Source organism: Vidua macroura, chromosome Z (genome assembly GCF_024509145.1).
Source record: "Vidua macroura isolate BioBank_ID:100142 chromosome Z, ASM2450914v1, whole genome shotgun sequence".
Lineage (NCBI taxonomy): Eukaryota > Metazoa > Chordata > Aves > Passeriformes > Viduidae > Vidua > Vidua macroura.
This window is the reverse complement of record NC_071611.1, coordinates 65656764-65681655: the sequence shown is the minus strand read 5'-3', so window position 1 is coordinate 65681655 and position 24892 is coordinate 65656764. Positions and strand designations below refer to the sequence as shown.

General features: G+C 40.5%; 1 protein-coding gene across 1 annotated transcript in view; it reads left to right on the top strand.

The window, feature by feature from the left end:
* Nucleotides 1-1442: 1442 nt before the first annotated feature.
* RAD23B (RAD23 homolog B, nucleotide excision repair protein) overlaps nt 1443-24892 on the top strand; it is a 35997-nt gene continuing 12547 nt past the window's right edge. The window contains exons 1-5 of the mRNA XM_054002835.1: nt 1443-1609; nt 14172-14253; nt 16726-16805; nt 18990-19237; nt 22461-22516. Of these exons, the coding sequence (XP_053858810.1) occupies nt 1544-1609; nt 14172-14253; nt 16726-16805; nt 18990-19237; nt 22461-22516 (532 nt within the window). The 5' untranslated portion in view covers nt 1443-1543. The remainder of the gene's footprint in view (nt 1610-14171; nt 14254-16725; nt 16806-18989; nt 19238-22460; nt 22517-24892) is intronic.

The window sequence follows — 24892 nt, the reverse complement described above, 5'->3', positions numbered from 1 at the left end:
GAAGATGGCTCAGGAGATCCCACACCTGCAGATGGAAGAGGTTACAAGGTGCAGGAGAAAGTGTCTCTTTTACCAACACAGCTGGCTCAACTTTAAAGTTTACTTGTAGTAGCTCTCCTCCTATATTACCTAAGGAGCACCAGGGCAAACACAGGTTAATAACCCATCAAAGGTATGCATCAACTACTCAAATACTAAACTGCAAACTACTAAACTCACTGTGAGCCAGCAGTGTGCACTCACAGCCCAGAAAGCCAAATGAATGCTGGGCTGCATCCAAAGCAGCGTGTGCAGCAGGTCAAAGGAGGCAATTCTGCCTCTCTTCTCCTCTTGTGAGAACCTCACCTGCAGTGCTGCATCCAGCTCTGGAGTCCTCAAAGTGAGAAGGACATGGAACTGCTGGAGCAAGTCCAGAGGAGTCCACCAAGTTCACCAGGAACACCTTCCCTGTGAAGTCAGGTTGAGAAAGCTAGGGCTGTTCACCCTGGAAGGAAGGGTAGGTACAAACTGAAAGAGGGGAGGTTTAGGGAATCTCCCCTATTTATCCCCAATTTAAATTGGATATAGGGAAGAAATTCTTTACTGTGAGGATGGTGAGACACTGAACATCTTGCCTGGGGAGGTTGTGGATGCCCTAACACCTGGTGTTGTTCAAGGACGGGTTGGATAAAGCAACCTTGAGCAATGTGGTTTAGTTGGAGGTGTCCCTGCCCACGGCACAGGGAGTGGGACTAGATGGTCTTTTATATTCTATGAAACCAGCACTGGCGAAATTGAGGTGCTATAAACCCACAAGTGTGTATTAACAAACTTGTGTAACAACTTACAAGTGGTAAGTCCTGTGCCACTCATTTCTAGAAGGACATTGAGAGGTTGGAGCGTGGCCAGAGAAGGGAACGGAGCTGGGGAAGGGAATGGAGCCCCAGGAGAGGCTGAGGGAGCTGGGAAGGGGCTCAGCCTGGAGAAAAGGAGGCCCAGGGGGGACCTTGTGGCTCTGCACAACTCCTGACAGGAGGGGACAGCCAGGGGAGGCTCTGCTCCAGGGATCAGGGACAGGAGGAGAGGAAATGGCCTCAGGCTGGGCCAGGGGAGGTTTAGTTGTATATTAGGAAGAATTTCTTCAAAAAGCATGGCTGGACATTGGAATGGGGTGCCCAGGGAAACTGCAGAGTCACTACCCCGGAGGTGTTCAAGCAACGACTGGACGCGTCACTCAGTGCCACGGCCTGGCTGACACGGTGCTGTCAGGCCTGTGACCGGACTCGCAAACCTTTTTCCCCCTCTCTCTCTTTCCTTCGCCCTCCCTCTCTCTTTCTATTTGTATTTCTGCGTCTCTGCCCGCGCCCCTCCTCCCGCTCTCCCCGCCCTCAGGCGCGCCCGCGCCTGCGCCGTGCCGGGCGCCTCCAGTGGCGCATGCGCGTCCCCCCCGCCCGCCGAGCCCGACACCGCCTCCCTCCTCCTCCTCCCTTTCCCGGCCTCTTCCCCGCCACCTCTTCCCGGGGAAGGGACGAGGGCGGCCGGAGCGCGGCACGTACCCGCCGCCATGCAGATCACGCTGAAGACGCTGCAGCAGCAAACCTTCCGCATCGACATCGACCCCGAGGAGACGGTGCGGCCATTCCCGGGCTCCCTCCCCGTCCCCCGCCCGCCCCCCCCACCATTCCCAGGACGCGGCCGCGGAGAGGGATGCAGGGATCTGTGCCCTCGCCCCCGGGAAAGGGGGGGACGGACTCCTCCGGTGGAGGTGGCCGGAGATTAAGTGAGGGGTTGGGGTTGCGGGGGTGATGCAGTGTCCGCCCGGGATGATTTTACGGGATTCGGGGCCGGGGGGAGGGGTTGAGCTCAGCTGGGAGTGATGAGGGACCCCTTTTCCTCGAGATGCTGGTGGGCAAGGGTGACTTCCCATCGCCTAAGGAAAGGGGCTGCCGTGGCCAAACCTCCGGCGGAAGGACTTTCCCCCCCCTTGTTTGTGAGGAGAACACCCCGGAGGTGGGAGGGGGAATAGCTCGGGAGATGGAAAGGGGGAATAGCTCTGAGGTGGAAAGGGGAAACAGCCCGGGAGATGGGAGGGGGAATAAATATCTCACGTAGTCCTGGGGAGGAGAGGAGCGCTACAGGAAAGGGAAGTTTTTCCTTTCGGGACGCGGCGTGCCCTGGGTTGGCAGTCAGTGGGGCACAGATCGCTGCTGGCTTATAATGGGAGCACTGGGAGAGGGGATATTGCGAAAGCTTCTCTCTCTCGGGGTGGGGCTGGGGGTCCAGCAGAAGGAAAACGTGGTGGTCCTTCCCCTCCTTCCATGGATTCCCACAAGGGAAACGCTGGGAGAGTTGTGGGGCTTTTGTGCCGGGGCAGGAGCATGATCTGAAGAGGGGCTGGTGTTTGCTGCCAGGTGCATCGCTGTGTGCCCGGGTAGGTGTGTGCTGTGGAGGAGGGAGGGTTTATTGTTTGGCCTCACAGGGCGAGCTGCAGTGATTAATCAGTTTGCACTTAGGAGGGGAGGGAGTGTGTGGGAGAGACTGCTGACCCCGGTGGAGCTGGTGTTGGAGTGTGTGATTGGGCTCACAGCAGCCTCATCCCCCCTCTCGGGGCCTTTGGATGTGTCTGATGATGCTGTGAGCGAGGAGGAGACATGTTTTGCTTCCAGCTGAATGTTTTATTCTGGCACACAGGAGCCCGCTGGAAAATCCTCGGGGAAATGCAGTGTTGTGAGATGAGAGGAAGGGCCCTAAGTGAGTTGGCAGGGTTGGAAGTTGCCTTGTCACTTTCCTGAGCAGAGATGGTTGTTTTGATAGCCAAGTCCAGACACACTTGTGGCCTTGGTTTGAAAGATCTGGGGAGGCTGGCAGCTTTCCTTTCCTGCAGTCTTTCCTGTGACAGGTGGGCAGTGAAGCTCTAGAAGCTATGGAACATTGTATCTGCTTTTATAAAGTCTGTTGGTTTACCCTCTTCCATCTTAAGAAAAATAAAGGATGGCAGTTGAAAGTTGGTCTAAGAGCTCATTTGGGTTACCATTGTGACTGAGAGACATGGCAAATGCCTAGGAGAAGCAGGGGTCAGAAACCTTCAAATATTTAAAACATAAGTCTTTGCTGTTAGTGAGAAAACTCTCTTTTCTTTTTTTTTTCTTTTTTTTTTTTTTTTTTTTTTTTCTCTTGCTCTCTGCATTCAGTAAGGTCCTGGGAAGTAAATTCAAAGAGAGGACTGAAGGAATGTTGCCAGTCAAAGTCTTCACTGGTTTATGAGACAGCAGAATGCAATGACTAAGTTGGATTGTGGGAAAATGAGACTGCACCCTCTGTTTATAAATGTAGCCGCTACAGTGGCTCAAAATAAAAATGCTCCTCATGAGCATAACTTCAGGTTTTGGCCAGGAATGGGTGGTAAGACAGAGGAAATCTGGTAGAATTTGAGAAGAACATTGTTTTAAAAAGAGCAGGATAAAGACTTGGTCTTATTAACTGTAGAGATGAAAAATGTGTTTAAATTTCCGTGGTACACTTTTTGGAAAGTACTGTTGGAAATACTAAAAATCACAGACCTTAGTAAAGAGAAGTTCAGCTTTGAGCCTTCTGTTACAAACTGAGTCTTAAAATCAGAAAATGCTTTGAAATATGCTACGTTGAGGAGGTGCCTCACAAGTGTGTGCTTTGAAGTTCTCAGTCAGACTTTTTGTAATACACAAATTTTAGCTAAGTGTGCTGGTTTCTTAGATTAATTTCCTGAGACCTTGAAACATGTTTCATGGAGTTTGGGAAAAATTACTTTTAGTCTTTGGACCATGTGTGTGTTTCTCAGAGGTAGGCTTGTTTACTTGGATTTCTGCCCTATGCTGTGACAAGGCCAAAAATCATGTAGTTGCGATAGGCACAGGAAACCTGTTGCTCCGAAGCTGGGTTCTAGTTCTGTAAAATTGCTTTTGTGTTCCTAGCAATTTTTCCCCTTACTCTCAGTACCCAGTTAATCTGGAGAGACTTGATCTTACTGTGCAAGGTAGAATTCTGAATGGTTTTAATGCTTGTAACTGAGAGCTGTCGTTTATAGGAATATTTAAACCACCCTCTAGTGAGAATTTGAAGCAACATACTTCCCAATAATAAATTATCCTTGCTAATTAGCTTTTTGCACAAGTAACTGTTTTTTGTTTTTTTCCCTATTAAATCACACAGTTGAATTTTAAACTTGCCTTCAGTGGTGAGAATCCAGTTTTGGTTTGGTTGTGTTTTAAAACATTGGCTGAGTATTTTGAAAGAGTGAAAATTATACTTGAAGCTATTATCTTGCTTGCCAAAGCACTGGGTGAAGACTCTCAGGTACCCTGACTGACTAAAGAAGATGAAAAGATTTAGCCTCAGGCCCTGTTATTGGGGAAGGCCTGTTATCAAATTAAATTCTTGCAAGCCTGACTGTTTTTCCTTAAGTTTTGTGATGTGCCCATCAAGCTCCACACGAGGGTGGATTTACCACTTGTCATTCTGGTGTTCCAAGTGGGGCCACTCAGGGCCTGAGCATTTAGACTTAACCAGGGTAAATGAAGGCATGTATCCATCTGCACGAGCTGCTGCTTCTTTTTGTTGTCTCTCTGTGAGAAAGTAAATCTGTTAAACATTGTGTGAGGAGCAAATAATAAGCATGGTCTGACACTGATGCAGACCTGTGTAGCCACATCTCTTGTCTGAGATGACACTGTAGGTCTAAATTTGGCACTTCTATTGTAGTTATCACTATGTAGACACAAAGCAGGGTTTTAAAAATCTTCAACAAACATTCTTAACTTTGAAAGTGAAACACCAGGCAAAAGTTAAGTCTGTCCTGTTTTGTTTTCAGCTCCTCCTGTGCTGTTAACCTAAAAACCTGATTGTCAAAATGCAGAGAAGTGCAAGGAATATTCAGGATGTCAGCACTCTTTTGGCTGCAGTCTCTGTCACATAATATGGGCTTTCACATTTCGCTGTTCCACCACAGCACTTGAACACCCAGGAAAAGTCAGCTTGTTTAACACCATGTCAGCAGAACACTTGGCTGTGGAAGTTTGAGCTTCTGCTGTGTTCTGTTGTGTCCTTAGTATGTGTGTGCTTTATGTGGCGATTTCTGGATGCTAACGTTACTGTGTCAGAAGAATTAACTTTGTAACAGTTCTGGAAGAATCAGGGACTGCTTCTGAGTGAAATGGTGAAAGCTGACTCCGGGTTTGTAACTTGTGAATGGAATGAACGTGCTCTTAAAAACCTCCTTCCTACATATGTTTGAGTGTATTTCCCCATGAGTTTATCGTTTTATGGTTAGAGGAAAGTGCTCAGTTCAAAATCCAGAAGTACCCTTCTAGGTTAAAGGTGTTTTTGTCTTTCAGGTCTTGGTATTCTTTTTTAATTACTCTTTGGGTTGTACAGTAGGTGTCTTTCTCCTCTTCTGGAGGATCGTTTTGTTGTTCTTGCCTCTTTTTAGGATTTTATTATTTTGTGTCTGTGTGCTTGCACAAGCAGAGGACGTGTGAATTTGAAGGGCTTGTACTTACTGCTTGTGGTTTGATACATGACTTTGCAAAATTGTAACTTCAGAGATCACTAGAATAAGAGTAGCTACATTTCTTTTTTTCATTGTTTTCATATTTTCTTCACAGGCTGTAGAATTTTGGAATTTTGGTCTGTTTCAATTTATAGTTGTTTAATTAACCCTCTAGGGGCTTTTTGCTACTGCTTTCCTTTGGTGGGTAGTCCTTTTTTTTTTTTTTTCCTGATTAGAGTTAGGATTTTCAAGCAAAGGAGGTTGTTCTTGGCTGAAGAAGGCTAGGCTTTCGCATGTTCAGGAATATTTTCCTGAAATTCTAGTGAGTGTTTTAAATATAATTTCCAAAGAAGTTTGGGCAGGATGACACATTTAAAAAAAAAATAATAAAGGAAAGGATAAGATAGCATAAATTACTTAATACAACTAAAGTTATTTTATTCATATTGGAATATGTTTTTACATGTTGCTCATTTTTCAAAAGCTGTGGCTCTGCCCATCATTTTTCAGCTACTTTATTGAGAATGTTCTTACCCAATTTAGGTGTCAGCAAAGAAAAATTAGCTTTGTACTTTTAATGATTTGGCAGTATTATGTGCTGTATTTCTCAAAATCTAAACTTTCTTGGGCCGGCATTGCCAACGTGGCCAGTACACTGAGAAGTCAAATACAGAGCTTGTACACACTTAAGGATGGTTCTGTACATATATTTAAGGTCTGTTTTGCAGGTATGATTAGAAAGCAGCGGTGTCTGTCCTTGGTATGAATAACAACAGGTTGGAAGGTGTTCCCTTTGAAAGTTGGTAAAAGTGGAGAGTACATTTTAATTTAAAAGATTTAATAAGAGCAGATGATCCTGCTGCTGTTTGGAGTCTCATTGCTGCCCTTGTATGTAGATGGCTGTATTTACTCACAAACCTTTCAAAAACATTTTCTTTGAATTCCTGAAACACGGAAAAGGTCATCTATAGGTGTGAGGTAGGGGGATGTAAACTTAAAGCACTGAAGGGTATAACTGGCAGTGTTTTCTCCCTCCAAAGTTTGACAGAGTTCCTGTGGGTGGAGTGGACTCTGTGAAACAAATCTCTCTTTATTTTACAGGACATGGTGATGTGCAGCATGTCTTACCTAGAGCCTTTAAGGATGTAAGGATGGCTGTCCTCTGCGTGCTGCCCTGCAGGGAGCACCAAAGGAACGGGAAAAGAAGAGGGAAGGGCTTGCCATGGCTGTGAGCACAGGGTGTTATCTACACACTGACTCTGGATCTCTCTCTCCTTGTCTTTCCCTGTGTTTTTGTGTCAGAAGCACCCCTCCAACTGTCTGGTCAGCATGCAGTGTTGGAAAAGTGGTTTTTAGGTGCCTTTTTAGCATTGCTGGAAATAGCTTGTCAGTTTTCTTCACACTCAAACAACTGTTTCACTTTTATAATTGTAAATCAGTTTGTGGGGAATATTCCTGCTGTAAAAATTACCTGCCCAAAGCTACAGGAGGATTTTCTGTGCTAATCAATAACACCATGCAAGAGTCACCACTCAGAATGTGAGCTTTCTTCCTAAAACAAGCCTTTGTGCCTTCAGAGGCAGGACTGTCCCTCTTGCTACTTTTCTTCAAGCTGCAGATAGCTGAAAGCTCTTCTTTAGGTTGACATTTGTGTTCCTGTGTTAGTACAAAGCTGCTTTTAGTCACCTTTTTGCATCAGAAGACTGGCCCCGGTGTCTTCTCTTTCAGGCAGGGCATACATCAATTTTGAAAAACAGGGCAGAAGTGTGTGGAGGCCTGGAGGCCAGCTTTGAGATCAGAAATTATTTCTGTTGATCTCTGGTCAGTGCATAACAACTACTACACTTACAAATTTCACTTCTGTGTAGATGAGCTCAATTTTTTAGAGGAAATTAGAAAGGTAGAGGTAATTGCAGAGGAAGTAAATGTCAGGGCTAAATTTGGATTTTTACCTTGACAATTCCGTTTTTTTTTTTTTTACCCAGAGAATGCTGCTTCTTTCTTTGTATGCAAATTTCAGCAGCAGCAAATACAGCAAGTAAATAAAGGAGTTTATGAATGCTTTATCCTGTCTGTTTTTAAATGCTGGAGTAATTCTAGATGCCTTGTTTATTTGAGTACAACTGATTTTTTTTTTTCCAGGCTCTTAGTAAGCTCATAAGCCTGACTGGATTCACAAGGCTCTTCCTCTTCTGTGGTTCTTCCCAATTACTGTATCTGTTATGCCTTTGAGGCCTGAAGTAGGGCAGTGATCTGTTCATGTAACCACCATTATTATTGCCTTCTGAGTGTCCTGTTTAGAAAGACAGTATAAGAGAACACTGTAAATGGAGTTTTGTGCCAGAAAAAGTTGATTTTATAATTTGTAGAAAGAAGCAGCTGGAACCAAATACATTCTTAACAGAAAAAGTACGTAAAGCATTCACTTATGAGCTTAGTAGTTTCTTATCCTCTGCGTGTTTTCAGTAGTAGGCACAATATTTGTCATTAATCAGTTGCTGATCATGGAGTTTGATAAGGGGTAGTAAAACCTGTTGCACTGGTCATTTTGTTGCTTCATTAGCAGGTTTATTGTCTGATGCAGCTGCATTGTCCTTGCCTGACTTTGAGCAGTGTCTCTTGTAGTAGTATAGCATGTGGTAAATATTTTTGCAAGGGAAGTGGGAGGAGAAAACTCAGGAATATTAAGCCTAAATTCTAAACAAGTTTTCAGACTATGATGCCCTCCCTCAGGGAGGAGGAAAGAGGAAAAGAGCAAAGCCCTTTGGAGTAAAAGCTTTTGTCCTTGTCTAACTGTGACTTTTCCCAAAGCCTGGGAGAAACCCATTAGCTTACTACAGAAAAAAGATGAAAAGTGGTGGAGAATTATAATGTAGATTAGAAAAAAAACAAAACAAAACAAAAAACAAAACAAAAAAAAAACCAAAACAAAAAAAAAAAAAAAAAAAAAAAACAAAAAAAAAAAAAAAAAAAAAAAAAAAAAACAAAAAAAAACCCAAAAAAACAGAAAAACAACCCCTTGTGCAGCATTTATTCTCAAAGAGAAGCAGTTCAGCAGAGCTAGGCTGGTAGTGAGGGTCTTTCAGAGCTGGTCTTGGGATCCATCTCTTCACAGTCCTTTAATTAATTTGATAAGAATTTGAGTACAAATCAACAGAAGCATGACAACATTGGCAAACCCCAAGTTCAGCATTAGTACCTGTCAGCCTAACTGAGGGTCAGACTTTGGTAAACGGCTCTCAAATGAGCAGCATGAATTGATTGGAATCGGGTTCATTAAAACGTGAAGCCCTGAAGATCATAGATCCTGAAACATCCAGGGAGAGTAGTGATGCTGTTCTGCTGAACATGTGCTGGCCATGTGTTCCCAAGGGCAATGAATTTCTACCTTTGGAAGGAGGTGCCTGGAGCCTGTGGAAAACTGTGACTCTGACATGAAAGCAAACTAAAGAGACCTTCTTGGCTTAGCTCACAAGTTTTGGTGAAATTATGTAAATGTTTTACACTGGCAAGCACCAGTGTATGTGAGAAGGCTACTCATGCTTGAGTGATAACATCAGCATAAGAACAATAGTCTGCTAATTAACTTGGGCTGGAATCTAGGAGATTTCCAATATCAAAGTAAGCTTTGTAGCAGCCTCGTGGTAGAAGTAGCAAACAATCTTGTCTGTGGGTGCATCAGATTTCTGATGAAGATCGTGGTGTGGAAGATGGGTTTGTGGCTTTATGTCAGAAGAGATCCTTTCCAGATTGTATTCAGTTTCTCCCAACATCTCAAGAAATTCAGAAATTTGTCTTGATTATGTAATTATACATTAAAACCGATGAAAGTACACTGTTCACTTTTTCATTAGGATTTATGAAATGAGTCTCTGAATTAACTGACAATTCTTGCCTCTTTTGTGTTAGCATTTATATGAGGTAGGAGAAATGAAAATTAGTGTGTGAGAGGGAAGGGTGAGGGTGTTTGATCAAAGGGAACTGCATGCCTGGATGGAACCCAGCATGCCCTGCTTGCTTAGCTGGCAAAAAGTGACTGCAAGGAACAACTGCGAAACTTGTCACTGGTGATTTCATGAAACCCATTTTTAGATGCCTGTCTGGGATGCAGTTGATTACTGGTATTTCTTTGGAAGATCTCAGTCTTTTAGTTAGGAGTCGATCAGCTCTAGCTCTTTATTAAACAGATTGCATGGCACATATTCTCGATGACACTGCATTCAGTTTCTGAGTAGTAGGGAGAGTTTAATGTCTAAATTCACAGGGGACAGAAGAAAGTCATCTTGACTTGCAAGTGTGCTGTTTCTGAATCTTTAGTGTAAAGTGTTTGTAGATGAATTGGTGCTCATTCTGGAAGTTATTGCCATAAAGTACAGGCTCTGTTTATTGTGCTGTGAAATTTTATAAGGGCAGAGGGAAAATGGGATTTGGTGAGGTCTGAAATACATTTTGAACCCTAATCAGGTTGAATAAAGCTAGGAAGCCTGAAGGTCTGGTTTATGGATCTGTATTTATGAGTAAAATAAATCATAATCTATGAATGGTTTCTCAGTTTGATGGATCAGTGTGCTGGGTGTGCTTCCCCAGAATTAATTTTCACTTAATAACCAATGGCGGTGCTGATGTTAGGTTCTTAACAACCTAATTTGCAAGAGGCAAAGTTTAGGATGTTGCTTTTTTCAGCAGTTCGCTGCACCAGCAGCTGGAAGATGCAGCTGTCTTTTCTGAAAAGAATTGAGAGGGCTTCTCTCTCTCTCTCTTTGTTTTTTTAATTCCTCCTTGAAAATGGAACATCTGTGGTTTAAATCTAAATGAAAGTGGATCATACTACTGTCTGATATACAGGTTGTTGCACCATTATGCATTTTCTTCTCTTAGAATTAATTGCACAATTTTTTCTCACTATGCCTTCAGTCACTCCAGCTAGAACTACAAGAGGAAATTCTATGCCACTGGAATGTTACTGTTAAAATTGATGTATCTGATCTTATCTATTCCTTTTTTATTCTGAGAATTAGTATTGTATTCTCTGCAAATAATGTGTTTCTGGCCTAGGCTAGGCAGTGATGAAAGCCAGAAGAATAGGCAGGCGCTTTTTATTTTAGCCTGAGTGTTTCTTGAACGTCTCTCTAATACAAAAATGATGAAGTCTGCAGCTGACTGCATTTTCTTGCAGGTTCAAGCTCTAGTAGTTAAGAGTTGGTCTGAATCCTTTTGTTTGTTCCTTTGAATAGGTGTGATCCAATCAGTTCATTGTATTCATTTGAGATAGGACAGATTCCCTTATCTAAAATCACTATTCTTTATCAAGCAGTTGAGCAATGCTCTGGAATATTCTTGAATGTAAGCTGGAAATTACTCGACTATTTGGTGTATTTTCAGTTTCAAAGGAACAACTTGAATGACATGACAGAATTTTAAGTTTATGATTGGGACCCTATGGTGCATTACTGTCAGTCACCATAACATATAGGGTGTCTTTGGATGGCAAAAGTTCAGGGTAGAGTGAATGTCCATTTAAATGACAGACCTATATAAATGATCTTCCCATTTGCAAATGGCAATGTCCCTGGGCATAGATAGCAAAATACTGTAAATTGGCTCAGTCATGTTAAGCTTAAATTTCTTCTAGATTTCTGTAAGCTGTCAGCCAGAGAACTGAAGTAATTTGTGTTCCAATTTAGGATATAATCTGTTCTTAAACTGATTGATGTATGTGGCAAGAATATAGGCAGAGAATAAAGACTAGCACTGAAAACTGTAATGGCCTTTTCTCCTCAGGATTTCCAGTCTTTTCAAGAATTAAGAAGTGAATGGTGGCCTCTTTATTGGCAAGCTTTAGCCAAAGATTGTCTCTGTTCTTTAGGAGAAAACCTGTAGTTTGTTCTTATGTTCAGAACCACCATGGTTCTGTGACCTCATGGTGTTATTTGCATTGATAACTATTTCACTGAGGCAATAAATACCAAACTCCTTCATGTGGATCTAGTTACTGCACAGTAATTAGTATGTCTTTAGTCTGTCCTGACCTAGACCACCACAATAATAAAAATTATGTCAATATTAGTATGCAGAGAGGGTTTTTGGATTGTGGAAGGGGCCTGTACAGCTGAAGCACAGCCACCTGAATGTCCAACGAGGCTGAAACTATCTGTGGCCACCAAGTTAGTTTTCCTAGGTGTGATCCTGTGGAATATGGGGCTGCCTGCTCTTGCTGGTCCTCAATACGTGAAAGATGTGGACCTTTTGGAGCTGGTCCAGAGGAGGCCATGAAGATGTTCAGAGGGTGGAGCACCTCTCCTATGGAGACAGGCTGAGAGAGCTGGGGTTGTTCATGCTGGAGAAGAGAAAGCTCTGGGGAGGTCTTGGAGAATCTTCTAGTGCCAAACAGGGGCTTATAAGAAAGATGGGGACAGACTTCTTAGCAGGTCTGTTAAGAGTAGATGGAAGGAAGGGATTTTGTACATTGAGGATGGTGAAACACTGGAACAGATTCCCAGAAAACATTTTTTTCTCATTTCCCTTGGCCGCCTGGAGTAAATGGAAGTTTGCTTATGTCTGGAGATGAATGCCACCTGCCAAAGGGATGAAAGCATAGTCCTGTTTGTTGCAGGCTTATGGAAGGGGGAACATTTTGGAAGGTTTTGGAAGATGGCAGTACCTCGGGTCACCTGGAGTACATCAATCACAGCACAGTAATAAAAAGGGGAAATGCTACACACAGGTGGTCAGCAAAGGCAAATGAATTGTTGGATCCTCCTACAGCAAATATCTTAATTCCTTTCCATGGATCCAATTATTGTGTAGTAAATCAACATGTGTGTTCAGTGTTTCCTGACCTAGACTTTTAGCTGTTCAAACATTTATGTTTGAAAGAACACATCTTGGTTTTGTTCCTTGTGGGAAAAAGACTGTTGTCTGGAATAAAACAATAGAAAATAAAGGAGACTAAGTAGACATTTGAAGCCAGTACCCTGATTAATGCAGTGGACATGAAACAAACTTTAATTTTCTCCCTCAAAACAGATTATGCACGTTAGTCATATTGCAATATTTGTTACAAATCTATGACAAACATGGTACCTGGGTATAAAAGAAGCAGCCTGGAGTAATTATCTTTGAGTGATTGGTACAAATGCATAAGTATAAGAATACATAAGGAGAGTGTTAAAAAGCAGACATTTGCAAACATAACAGGCTTTTAACATGATTCAAGAGATTTGCCCTAGTGCATGCAGGCCTTTAGCTTTAAAGTTGTGTGAAGTATTAGACAGTATTATTATTAATGTTTAGAAAAAAAATCCTTGATGGCTTATCTGTGGTGAAGGAGATTGTTCAGTAGCAACGTGAGTTACTTCCATCCTTAAAACTGGGGAGGAATGAACAAGTTAACATTTTTAATTTTCAAGAAAATATGCTTTAAAAATAAATGTAAATCCAAGGATAGGACAGATTGTTGTAAAGTAAGTGCATGAGAATAATGATGCTTTCAGCAAACTACTGTCAAATTTGACTATCCTCTGGACTTACGGGTGGCAGTGAGCTGCTCTTAGTTTTGCTGTGAGAAAGCAGCTGCCTCATTGGAGACTAATTCCAAAGCATTTGGCAGGTGCTGGGATGGCATGTATAGTACAAAATACCAAAAGCATCCTTTCCTCATCTGCTGGGGAAAAAGAGCTGGCTCCCTATTTTTTTTTTTTTTTTTTAGTTCCACAGAGGGAAGCAATATGTTGCGTTCTGTATCCTTGCAGAGTTTTATGAAGAATATTTTTTGAATATCCAAGAAGAAGAAAAACAACCTTTAGAAGGTGGTGTTAGCTTGTAGTAATATGCTCATAGCAGACTGGTTGTCTTTGTTTTCTGTATACTGGGAGTGTCTGCAGGAAAGCAAGAAGAATTGACTGTGTTTGCAGGCAGTTTGTCTTAAAACATGACTGCAGATATGTCAGTGCAGGAATGCTTTTACAGGAGCTTGCTTTACCTCCTCAGGGTAGCATTACAGAGTCTTCCTGGAGAACTGAGAGCATTCTTGCACATGACAACTAGCAGTGATGCTTGAGCTATTGGTGCTCTGAAAGTGTGGGTGATGCATCAGTGCAAGCAAGTAAATTTATAGGCTTAGAATTGCTGTGTGAGGCTCCAGAAGTTGTGGAGGAGAGGGAGTTGAAAACAATTTATATAAGATAAGCAGCTGAACATTTTGCCCAAGTCTTTGCATATGGGGACTTCAAGGTTGAATGTCATGGTGATCTTACCAAAAAAGCACCCAGGTATTCCCTGAAAAGTGGTTATGATGATGAAAACCTTCTGTTCTGTTTATAGCAGGTGTACCCTCTACATTCAGAGAAAGAACAGGGCAAATGGGTCAAGAGATGAAAACATTTTTGCTCCCCAAATTCTTTAATTTATTTTTTCACTCTGTTGTACACTCATACTAATAACTTCTCATGAAAAAATTAATTATCTAATTTGATTCAGCACAGGATACGATTTGGGAAAGGGACATGTTGCTCTGCAAAGTGGTTTCAATGACATATTCAGAAGACTGATAAACTAGACATAATCAAGGCATGACTGAAACTACTCTCCAGTATTTAAAACTTAAAGTATACTTAATTGGGTTTGTACTGTGAACTTTGTTTTCATTAAGACTGTTTTTGTGCTTTAGGTGAAGGCACTGAAAGAGAAGATTGAATCAGAAAGGGGGAAAGATGCCTTTCCAGTAGCTGGCCAAAAACTAATTTATGCAGGTAATGAATATACTGAAGATAACTGAACCTGCTTTATTTTATGTTGTTATTTGACTTGGATGTGAATGTTAAGTCTTCTAAGATATCTAAGAACTGAAGTATAGACAGGATAAAAACCCCTACAAACACAGAAACTAACTCAGTGTCAAAGGGAACTCTTAATTTTGAATTAGAATTCTTTAAGTTTTAATACATGTGTGTTTGTCATCTTTCCTCTTGTAACATGATGTCTTAGGGATATGCCGGGTGAAGAAGAAATAGCTTTTTTTACAAGAATTCAGGATTTAAGCACGTCAAAGCTGCTGTTCTGGCTTAATTCTTTTCTTGTTCAATTTATGCTGTGTATAGCTGAAGCATTACTGTATATACCTCAGAGAATTAAAAATCAGATTATTTCTTTTGGATTGACAAAAGAAACCCACCACCAAAGGTGTACAAAAGTACTTTCAATACTTTTAAGCTCTGTCGCTAGAAACGTGCATTATGTACTAGCAAAAAGCAGTCTAATGTCAGTTAGAAACGTGAAATTAACTTTACTTGAGCTTTATTTTACTTGCCGTGTGCATTCTGGTGCTAATACAGAAATCCATTTCTTTGTTGTCACTTCATGTCAGTACTCCCTCTCATATTTTTTTTTCCTCTAAAACTGACCTTGAAAGAAACTTTGGTGGACTTTTCACTTTTGTCATGTACTGCTTTGTAACAAGTATTGTCCCTTTCACTTGTAATAAGCCAAAACCACTGTTAATAGTGGAGAGATACTAATGGGAGAGAAGTTTTGAGTCTCTTGTGTTTGTACAGCTCCTCAGGAGTACATCTCATAACAAGTTTTATGTCCCTGGTACTTCAGTGGAGGGAATGCATGTCAAGAACATGAAGGTGGAAGTCTCATGCATAACCAAGAAATTTAAACCAGGCAGAAGGCTTTGTGCAATGTGTGTAATTGCCTGGCACTCTTAATATTGTGTTTCTGTGATTGCAAAAATCAAAGATTGCATAAGATTCTGTGACGTGACTTGAGTGTTTTGTGAAGCCAGAATGTATCTGCAGTATTGAATAATCCTCACAAACAGTAGGAAATGTAGGAAATAAGATTGAGAATATAATATTTTCCAAAGATGTATTATCTTTTTTATTTTTTTTTCCCTTGGACAAGAGATATGAGGGTATATTGATGACATTTTTACTTGTATTAAAATGAGCTGTAGAATTTTCGTAGTTTGGCAAACCAAAGTGATACCCCCAGCTGACTTTCAGTAAGAGGCAGACCCATTGTGTTGACATCTGTATTAGGGTGAGTTCTAGAAACCCTGAGAGTGGTGGGTTCTGAAAAGACAGGATGTCTGTATATGTACTTTCAAAAAGTATATATATTATATTGCATACACAATCATTAAAGCCTTCCTCGAAGTGCCTGTAAAAATTGTAGGTAAACCTACATAGGTTCTGAGTCAGATGCTACAGGTATTGCTATTACTGCACTACTTGTAATACTTCCTTGAATGTTTGACCTGCAAGACAGGTGGAACCAGTCTTTTGTGTTCTGAGTGCCATGAAGTGTATGTGTTGCTTGATTTCCTTGCAATCATCAGGGTAAGGATGTGTCCTTCTGGTTGCAGTCCACTAGAGAGGTTGTGAAATGGAAGCTGTCTGTGGCACATCTTCAGAAAATTAATCTGTTTAATTTGTAAAATATTCCCTGAAAATTCTGTAGTAGAAATCAGTGCTATAAAACTCACTGAAATACAGACTTGTTTTTCTTATTTATGGTGCTACCTCTAAGTCAGCTTATTCTAAGAAAAGGCAAAAAGTATGTGGTTTACTGTGTTCCTAAATTCTTTTAGAAGTGATGCAAATCCATTTTGTCACAGTACCACCTCTGCTTATGAAATATCAAAAGTCATAGTATAACAGATGTTTCTGGCTTTTGCTGATAGTTTTTTCATCCTTCTGTCAAGGTGGCAAGTTATGGAATAGTTCTAGCTTTTTCTAATGTTTTAGCCTTGCAAATTGTTGAAGTCGCAAGGTCACACACTTGTAATTGCAGGTAATCTCTTATCTGAAGAACAAATGGAAGATAAGTAGAAAAGAATTTCCCTTGCTGTGTAAGCAGACATAAGTTACTTGGTTAAGCTTTTTGTGTGCTAATGCCTTTCCTCTGTATTACATGTATCTTTGTTAAGGATCTTTCCAGATTCCAGTGAATCTTTCCAGATTTCATGCTTTTATTTTAAATGGTTTTAAAACATCTTCAACACTTAGGGCAGCAGCCCTCAAGCTATCCACTACTCTGTACATCATACAAGAAAAATTCTAGCTCTACTGCCAAAGCTTAATGGCCACACTGCTTTTTGTTGCGTTGTTTAACGTTTATTTATAAGTCTGCATCAAACATGTTTTTGTGAGGAAATCCCAAGATAGTTTATTGATTTGTTAAACAGCTTCTTAACTTTTGCCTGTTTAATTTCCCAGGTAAAATTCTTAATGATGAAACTGCTCTTAAAGAATACAAGATAGATGAGAAGAACTTTGTGGTGGTTATGGTGACAAAAGTGAGTAATCGTTTCTTTTGAGAAGGAAGCTTATTTAATTCTATTTTTTTCTTATGATGAGTGATTGTATATGCCCATCCTTAAAACCAGTGGAATTTCATCATATGCAAGTTCAGGTCAACAGTAAAAACCTAGTGTGAATAGATAAAAAATATTGCTTCACAGTCTTGGTTTGCCTAGTCTGATTTTTGCTTTTGCTCTGTGCTGAATGTTTGTATCAAAGAAAAAAAATTGCTAATGGCTGATTTTACTGTTTATTCTTCCTAGTCTCTCTGTTATTATTTCCCTTTTATTATTAAAAAGAAGAAGGCAACCTAGGTAGTTTGTCGTTAAATCCTCTATATGGAACTCTTCCAGCCTTGCCATGTTGCTTTTCATAGTTCATGGCTTTTTCTTCTGTCAAACTCAACAGCATAAACCAGTAGAGACAGGATACATCTGGCAGTAAACAAACCTGTGGGTTTTGAAAGACTGCAAGTGCAATTTATAGGGAATGACCGTGACATGTGTTTGAAGTATTTCTTCTCTGAACCACTTGTCAGGCTGCTTCCAGGAATCAAGCCACTGATTTTCCAGGCATTCCAGACCATTGCGATCTGAACAAAACTGGCTTCATCTGTCTTTTGGAATATGAAATTAATTTTGAAGCTAAAGTTCCTCCTCCTGACAATGAAAACAGATATTCCCTTTATTCCCAGATATGCCCTTTATTTCTATCTGGTAATAGTAAACATAATTAAACATGTGGGCTTGTTAAAGATAACTGTTGTTGCTGTCTTCCTGAAGCTTCCTAGTCTGTGGCTTGCCACAGGGGCATTTATCAAGAAAACAGGTGCAGATGAGATGTCAGAGTCCAGTTTTTCATTTTGTTGACAGCAGAAGACTCCAGAGAAGTTGTGCAATTGCCACTCCTGGAAATTCAAGAAATGTGTGGCTGTGGCACTTAGGGACACTGTTCAGTGGTGTGTGTGGCAGTGCTGGGTTAGAGTTAATAATTTTAGAGGTTTTCTCAACAATTCTATGATTCTAAAGGCAGATCTCCATGAAGAACTGCTAAATTCAGTCTATTCTGATAATAAAGGACTTGTTCTTTGGGCATTTCTTCAGTCTTACAATCTTTTTGCTAGTCTTGGAGCTCAATTGCCCTTTCCTCATTCTATTGTGGATAAGACATGCCCAGCCATGTAGGCACATAGACTGCTAACTTTGATGCTCAGACATTGTTGCATTAAGGGTTTAGGAATCCAGCAGAAAATAACCCCCCTTGCATTCCAACTGTGTCAGTGTTTTTCTTTGAGTGCTTATTAAAATGTTATTTGCTGTGCCCATCATGTTGGAAGCTATTCACTCTTAGCTTTACCTCTCCTTGCAGACAAAAGGAGGAAGTAAATGTTTTCTTCTTCAAGCAGGCAACTACTTCTGAAAGTGGTGCACCATGAATAAGTAGTTTTGTTAAAGTTCAGCTGTTTCTCTTGGAAAGGCAAAGATTGGGGTCAGCTTTATCAGGCCTTGGGGCTATTTCTATGTAACTGGATTAATACTACATCGAAGAAAAATTCAAGTTTCCATTAGAGATGTGAAAATTATTTCACAATTGCATAAAAGTATTATTCACTCTAAATATTCTGCTGTAAATTTGGTAGTCCTTCATTCTGCTGTGTCCATGGTGCTTACTTCATGTACTGAAGTATTTAAGATATTATTATAGTGCTCTGAATGCAAAGATTGCATAACTGAAACATGTTGCAGGTGAAGTTTAATTTTTTTTCGCATCTTGTGTTCCAGCAAACACCATTTATAATGAAATGTGATTTCTGTCTTAATCACTTCTTTCCAGATCTGAGTGGTGAGAAAAGCTTGTGCTTGTTCTGCAGATGTTTTTTGGCAACTCTCTTGGTTTCTTCTGGAAAATGTGCTTTTGTAAAACACGGGATTGTTTTCATATTTAGAATATTGTGGTCTGAAATATTTAGATATTTGCATTTCACTTTATCCTCAGAGTGTGAGCGCTCAAGTGTGTGAGTACTTCAGTGATGCTCTCAGTTGCTTGTTTAAACACAGTGAAGGGTGTTAGAGAGTTAATGTTGAGGCAGTGATAGCAAACACAAATGGTCTTAACAGAACTTAGAGAACCGTGGATTTATGATCTTTGTTCTGTGCCTGAACTCTCTTGTCCTCCTGTAGCCTAAAGCAGCAGCTGGAGCGACTCAGCCATCAAATACCACTTCTACTGTTGGCTCAACAACTGCAGCTCCCACAGCAGTTGCTGCACCAATCCCTGTTCCTGCCCCTGTGCCAGCTCCTGTCCCTCCACCACCAGCACCAGATGCAGTGGCATGTGAACCAGCACCTGTGAGTACTCCAAAAGAGGAGAAGCCAGAAGAAAAACCACCTGAGGCACCAGCTGCTGTCAGTCCATCATCAACTGACAGGTATGAATAAGCCTCCAAAAATGGGTTCCCGTTTCTGTTGCTTTTAGTTTTGATTTTAAGTTTTTATTACAGTGTTAGGCAAATCACTCTCTCCATTCTATATAATTTTTCTTCTTTCTTAACTGTGATTTCAGTGTCTGACTCAAGTATGATATTACTGATTGTAAGAAGCACCTCTCCTTGCTTATGCCTTCTCCTGTGGGAAGTCTGGTCTTGGGAACAAACCTTGTGGAGGGGAGAGTTAAATGACAATAGGCTTGAGCTCCCGTTAGGCATTTCAGAGTTGCTATCCTGCAAGTTTCTTTTCAGACTGAGGATATTCACCTGCAGTGGGGATCTGCTGTTCACAAAGCTCTTGAAGTCTGAAAAGAAATGTGTCTTGTCCTGCTCATAACCCTCTGATTGTACTTTTGATAGTGTTGGACAGATTCAAACCATAAATTCCTTTTTGTTGTATGAGTCTCTTAATTTCTGGAAAGAGCTTTTCTTCCAAAATGTAGGATGTCATATTGTTCTTAATCATGTAATGCTTTAAAGCTACAAGGTTTGTTTTTTGGTTTTCTTTTTGTTTGTTTGTTTGTTTTTTTTTTTTTTTTTTTGTTTTGTTTGGTTTTTTTTTTTGTTTGTTTGTTTGTTTGGTTTTTTGTTTTTGTTTTTGTGGGTTTTTTTGTTTGTTTGTTTTTTTGTTTTTTTTTTTGTTTGTTTGTTTGTTTTTTCTGAATGTTCCTTGACCCATGTGCAGGTAATTAATCGTGAGACCTGGGAAAACTTTTCACCTCAATTTTCTACAATTGAGAAAATCAAGTGGAAGTTTGAGGTTTCATACCTGATGTGTGCTGTTGCCTTTTTTTGCTTAAGTTGCTTAAGTACTGCATGGCACTAGAATGTTGTTAACTGGAATTTAATGGCCCCTGATGTGCTGCATAGCGTCAAATCTTCATTTTTCATACTCTGGGTTTTAATTATTTGTGTGTTATTTCTGGGAATACTGGTGCACAAGACAGTATTTTTAAAGTGATTGTATTTAAACAGCATAGAATACTGATTTGATGATAATGAAGCAAAACTTGCAATTGCCTAATGTATTGAAAAACTCACCACAAATTTCTTGCACTAAATACACAAATTGATGATTTAATTTTGCAGTTCTGAGAAATGAGTATCTCTCAGAAATGGAGTGCAAATGATGTTTCATTTATCAGTCAAATTCACTTAGTTGTTAAAAAATACTAATGAATGGGGTTATTTTTTTTTTCCCTGCTCACTTTGTCCAGTGGGTTCAAAGATCAATCTGTCATACTGAAATAGTGATTTTCATGTACGGATTGCAGTTTTGTAAAACTGCAGTAAGGGACCCTCAGTGTACACATTTGAGAGGGAAGAACAATATAATTTAACATATACATCAAAGTTATCACCTGCCTTGATTTCAGTGAATACTGTTTGCTTCTGATTTGCTTTAGAAGCTAAAATCACTAAGGCAAGATTTACTGACCCAAGGCCAGGCCAGCTGGCGTCCTGCTTTGTCTTTGATCTTTTTTTGATTGTAAATCTTAACTACTGGCAGATTCTAATGAAGCATTCTTGTTTGAACAAATTATTTCTTGCATAGATCTTACAGAGATCTCTGCAAGTGCCTTGTTGGATTTTTAGTGGCATCTTCTGAAAACATTCAGATCGATCTGATGATCTTTCACTGGCTGGCAGGAGTTGCCAACTCTGGTAGCCTGATAAATGTGAGGCTTCTGCAGCTCCATGTCCTCAAGTCTGTCATGTTATCAAGACTATGTATTCCCAAAATATGCACACAATATGGATATACCTTTATATATATGTCTGGCTGCTTAGGTCAGCTCAGGCAGGGAAAATCCCAGCAGTCATGCAAGATACATACATTTCAGCCACATCTGCTTCCCTTCTGGCTATTTAGGGCAAAGGCCACGCCGGCAAAATTAATACATACAAAACACAAATGAAAAGTAGGAATTTCTGTTTTGATAGCTAGTTCCTTAGAGTTTGCCAAGGTTTTGGTACCAGAGCATGGGGTCTGCCTGAGCCCTGCCACCCTGCTCCAGGCCCTGATACTCAGATTCCCATTGCCTGCACATGCACACACACACACGCACACACAGAGAAGGCTCACCCAGGAACTGGCTGCAGTCCTTGGCCTTCAGACTTCCACAGTGTCTGGTCTCAGCAGTTGCTGGTTCCACAGGTATCTGGATCCCCCTAACTCACAATTCCCTGTCCCTGTGAACACTTGGAATTCCACAAACACACGTGCATGTAGAACAGAGACACACAGACACCCTGCGTTATGAAGAATGTTTAGATGTAGAATTTAATAGAGAGAATGGATGGGTGGTGAGGTGCAGGGCACAGCCAGGCAAGTGTTTCTTATGTATGACTGGCCCCTTTTCTCCTCTTTTTCCTCTCTTAATCCGTGCTTTTCTTCGTGAATGGTGCCTTCAGCTTTCCTTTCCCTGCTTTTGGTTCTTCCTCTAGATTTCACCCCAACACTTTTTCCTGGCACTCCACAGTGAGTTGCACCACCCTGTAGGCTGTAATGCCCTTGAAGGAATCCTGTTGACCCACCCTGGGTGTCACTCTGAAACCAGGGGGCTGATGCTCTAATTTTGCAGCCCTGGGAACTGGGCAGCCCTTGGCTGTGGCTGATTAAAACTGGTGTTCCTCTGCCTAGTGTTGTGCCTCTGTGTTCCTTGCTGTTCATGGAGGTGAGCCTTTAATCCTGTAATTTAACAACTTTGATAACTTGAGATAGAGTAATTGCAAATGTTAGCAGTTTATATTCCTGGGAAAGTAGTATACTGAGATTTTAATAAGTGCTTGCCACCGACCTCCTTGGGTCCTCATTGAGGTCAAACTGGTGACTCTGGGGAAGTAGTTAGTGAGACTGCTGTGTGCTTTTGAAAATCCACCTTGTTCTCCCACCCTTCAAAGCATTCAAGCAAGCAGATGGCTAATCCCTGAGCAGATGGGCAAGAGCCAAACTTCTGGGGGGTAGTGGGGGAAGGTTGGCCTTGTTTTAAAAGTGTTAGCATTGTAAGTTTGTAAAATCTATTCTCACTATAGGACCAAAAGAAAGCTCTTTGGAAAGCTTTGTTGGTTTTTTAGAAACAAAACGGTCTATTAGAGTTACAGCTGCTGCTGCCTAGTTTTCCAAAGTTTTGTAATTACCATTGCACTTGTCTTCATCTTGCAGTACAACAGGTGATACATCTCGATCAAATCTTTTTGAGGATGCTATAAGTGCACTTGGTAAGTGGAGAGTTTTTTAATGTAGACATTATTCTGGTGCAGCAGAAACATGACGGATTAGCAGATGTTGACATTTTCTTCTGTATCTGTCATTGCTAAAGTTATAATCAAATTGCTCTTCTCTAAGACCTGAAGTTGATATCTTGGAACCAGCTTCAAGAACTACTTTATTAAAGAATATTTCCCTTTATATATTTTTATTGTGTAAAAGGAAGATCCTTGCACTCCTGGCTTTTTTTCCCCCATTTGCTTTAATTTCTCTTCTAACTATTCACTTTGAATAGAATAGTAGCTTGAAAGAAGACTAGATGTAAATGTGTTTGTTTTTTACTTTTGCACCCCAGAGTGCAGAGCTGGTAAAATCGCTGCCTTTATTATTCACTTATTCTAGCTTTGAAAGTACTTTGCTTTTTGGCACATTGAGATTAGATAAATTCACCAGATCTGGGCTAAGAAATGAATGCCTCCATGTATTTACAATCAACTTACTTTTATTTTGACAGTTTAAATAATCTTTGTTTCTCAGTGGAATAGACAGAATAAAGACAACAGGAAGCTCTGCCCATCATTTATGCTGATTTGGGTAGCTAGGAAATTATTAGGCAAACCCACAACTCCTTACTCCTACTGAAATTTTTAGGTTGTTTTGGAGTGTAACAAATTCAGGTACAGAAATAAGGAGGAGGTGGGGTTTTTATTCTGTCTTTTGTCTTTAAATATGAAGCAGCAATTTGACACAAAGAGCGAAACCAAGTAAAGAGTTTCATTTACATTTTCATGTGGATATATTGGAGGCAGGTGCAGTGATTAAGCAGCTCAGGGTGATTTAGAAGCAGCAGTAATATTTTACATGAGTTAGTGGTAGCTGCTAGATTTAGTCTGTCCAGCTGCAGCTTATATCTTATATCCAAAATAGCTGATAGAGACTGATAGCAGGAGACAAAAATGTAACACTGAAACTAAACTTGCTGAAGTGATTGCTGTTACCAAAAGTGTTTCCTTAACCATTCATAATATCTTAGTGGCCAAAATGAGGTCATCACCAACACTTGTGTTCACAGTATTGATCAGCAAGTTAAATGAAGCTGGTAGTCTTGATTCAAATCTCTTCAAAATTGGGGAAAAAACCCCAAAATCTTTCAGAGCATCACTTCACGATCCATTTTGTGTGGGAGTTCTTTAGCTGGTGTCTGATGGAGTAAACCCATGTGTCCCTAATGTGTTTGGAAATAAGAGGTATTGACTGTGATTTTCTGGGTAAGCATATTGCAAGTGTTGCCAGCCAATAAATTTTCAAGGGCAATAGGCATGAACTCCGTGGTTCTTTTTCTTTAAAAACTGTCCTGAAGGGAATTTGGTTGCACAAATTGATGGAGTACGTTTTCACATCCTAAGTTGGATCAGACACATACTCTTAACTGTGGCTTCTCAATTACATTGTCTGAAATTAATTGACTTCGCTTTAAAAACAGGAATTGTTTTATATGTTTTGCTGTTGTTTTTTGTTAAATGCTGAAAAGTGATGTGGCTTTGTGTGCTACATGAAGATCACATCTTGCAGTCCATGTGCAGCCACATATTTCGCAGGAGCAGCCTAAGATTTCTTTAGGGCATAGGATGAGAATTTTTGTGGGGAATGTGATGAACTGGATTTGAGAGTAAATCCAGCTTTAAAATGTTACTTGGAAGATAAAAGCAAAGAGCAGAATCAATTCAGCATTGACCTCAAACATTTCCACTAGCACTAGGGACAGATAGGCCTGACTATGGATCATCACATTGCTGGTGTGCAACTTCTGAATTATTATTCTTGATCTCACTCTTGCACAACTTATGAAGTAGACTGTATGGAGTACCTTCACCTACATTTTCAGTAATTCTGTTTTCCTCCTTTGGCTTTTAATTATGCCTTATGTAGCAGCCTGTGTAGAGCAAGCTAGCCTTTTTTCATCATTTTCCCGTATCAAATCTCTCATACTGTTCTAGTGTCTACATTGCTTATATTGAAAAAGCAATATAAGTTTTGGTTCTACAACAAAGCTTGGTTTCTTGAACACAAAAGTGTTCAAGTAGTAACTAATTACATCAACAGGTGTTCTGCCTCGTTAGTTTTTTAGGAGAAGTAAGGGTAAACTAGTGCTGTGTAAGGAAGAATGTGATCAGAAGTAGTAAAATGACTGTGTTGGGACAATTATTGGCTTGGCTTTTTTGCTTCCCTGAAGATATGTATAGACGTATGTATCTTTAGGACAAAATTTAGGTGATTTTTTTTTTTTTCACAATTGAAAAAATGCAGGGAGATGTGAAACAAATGATCTTGTAGTTCTGTATGAAGACATGAAGAACTTACCATTCCTTAAAGTTAGGTTGGCACTA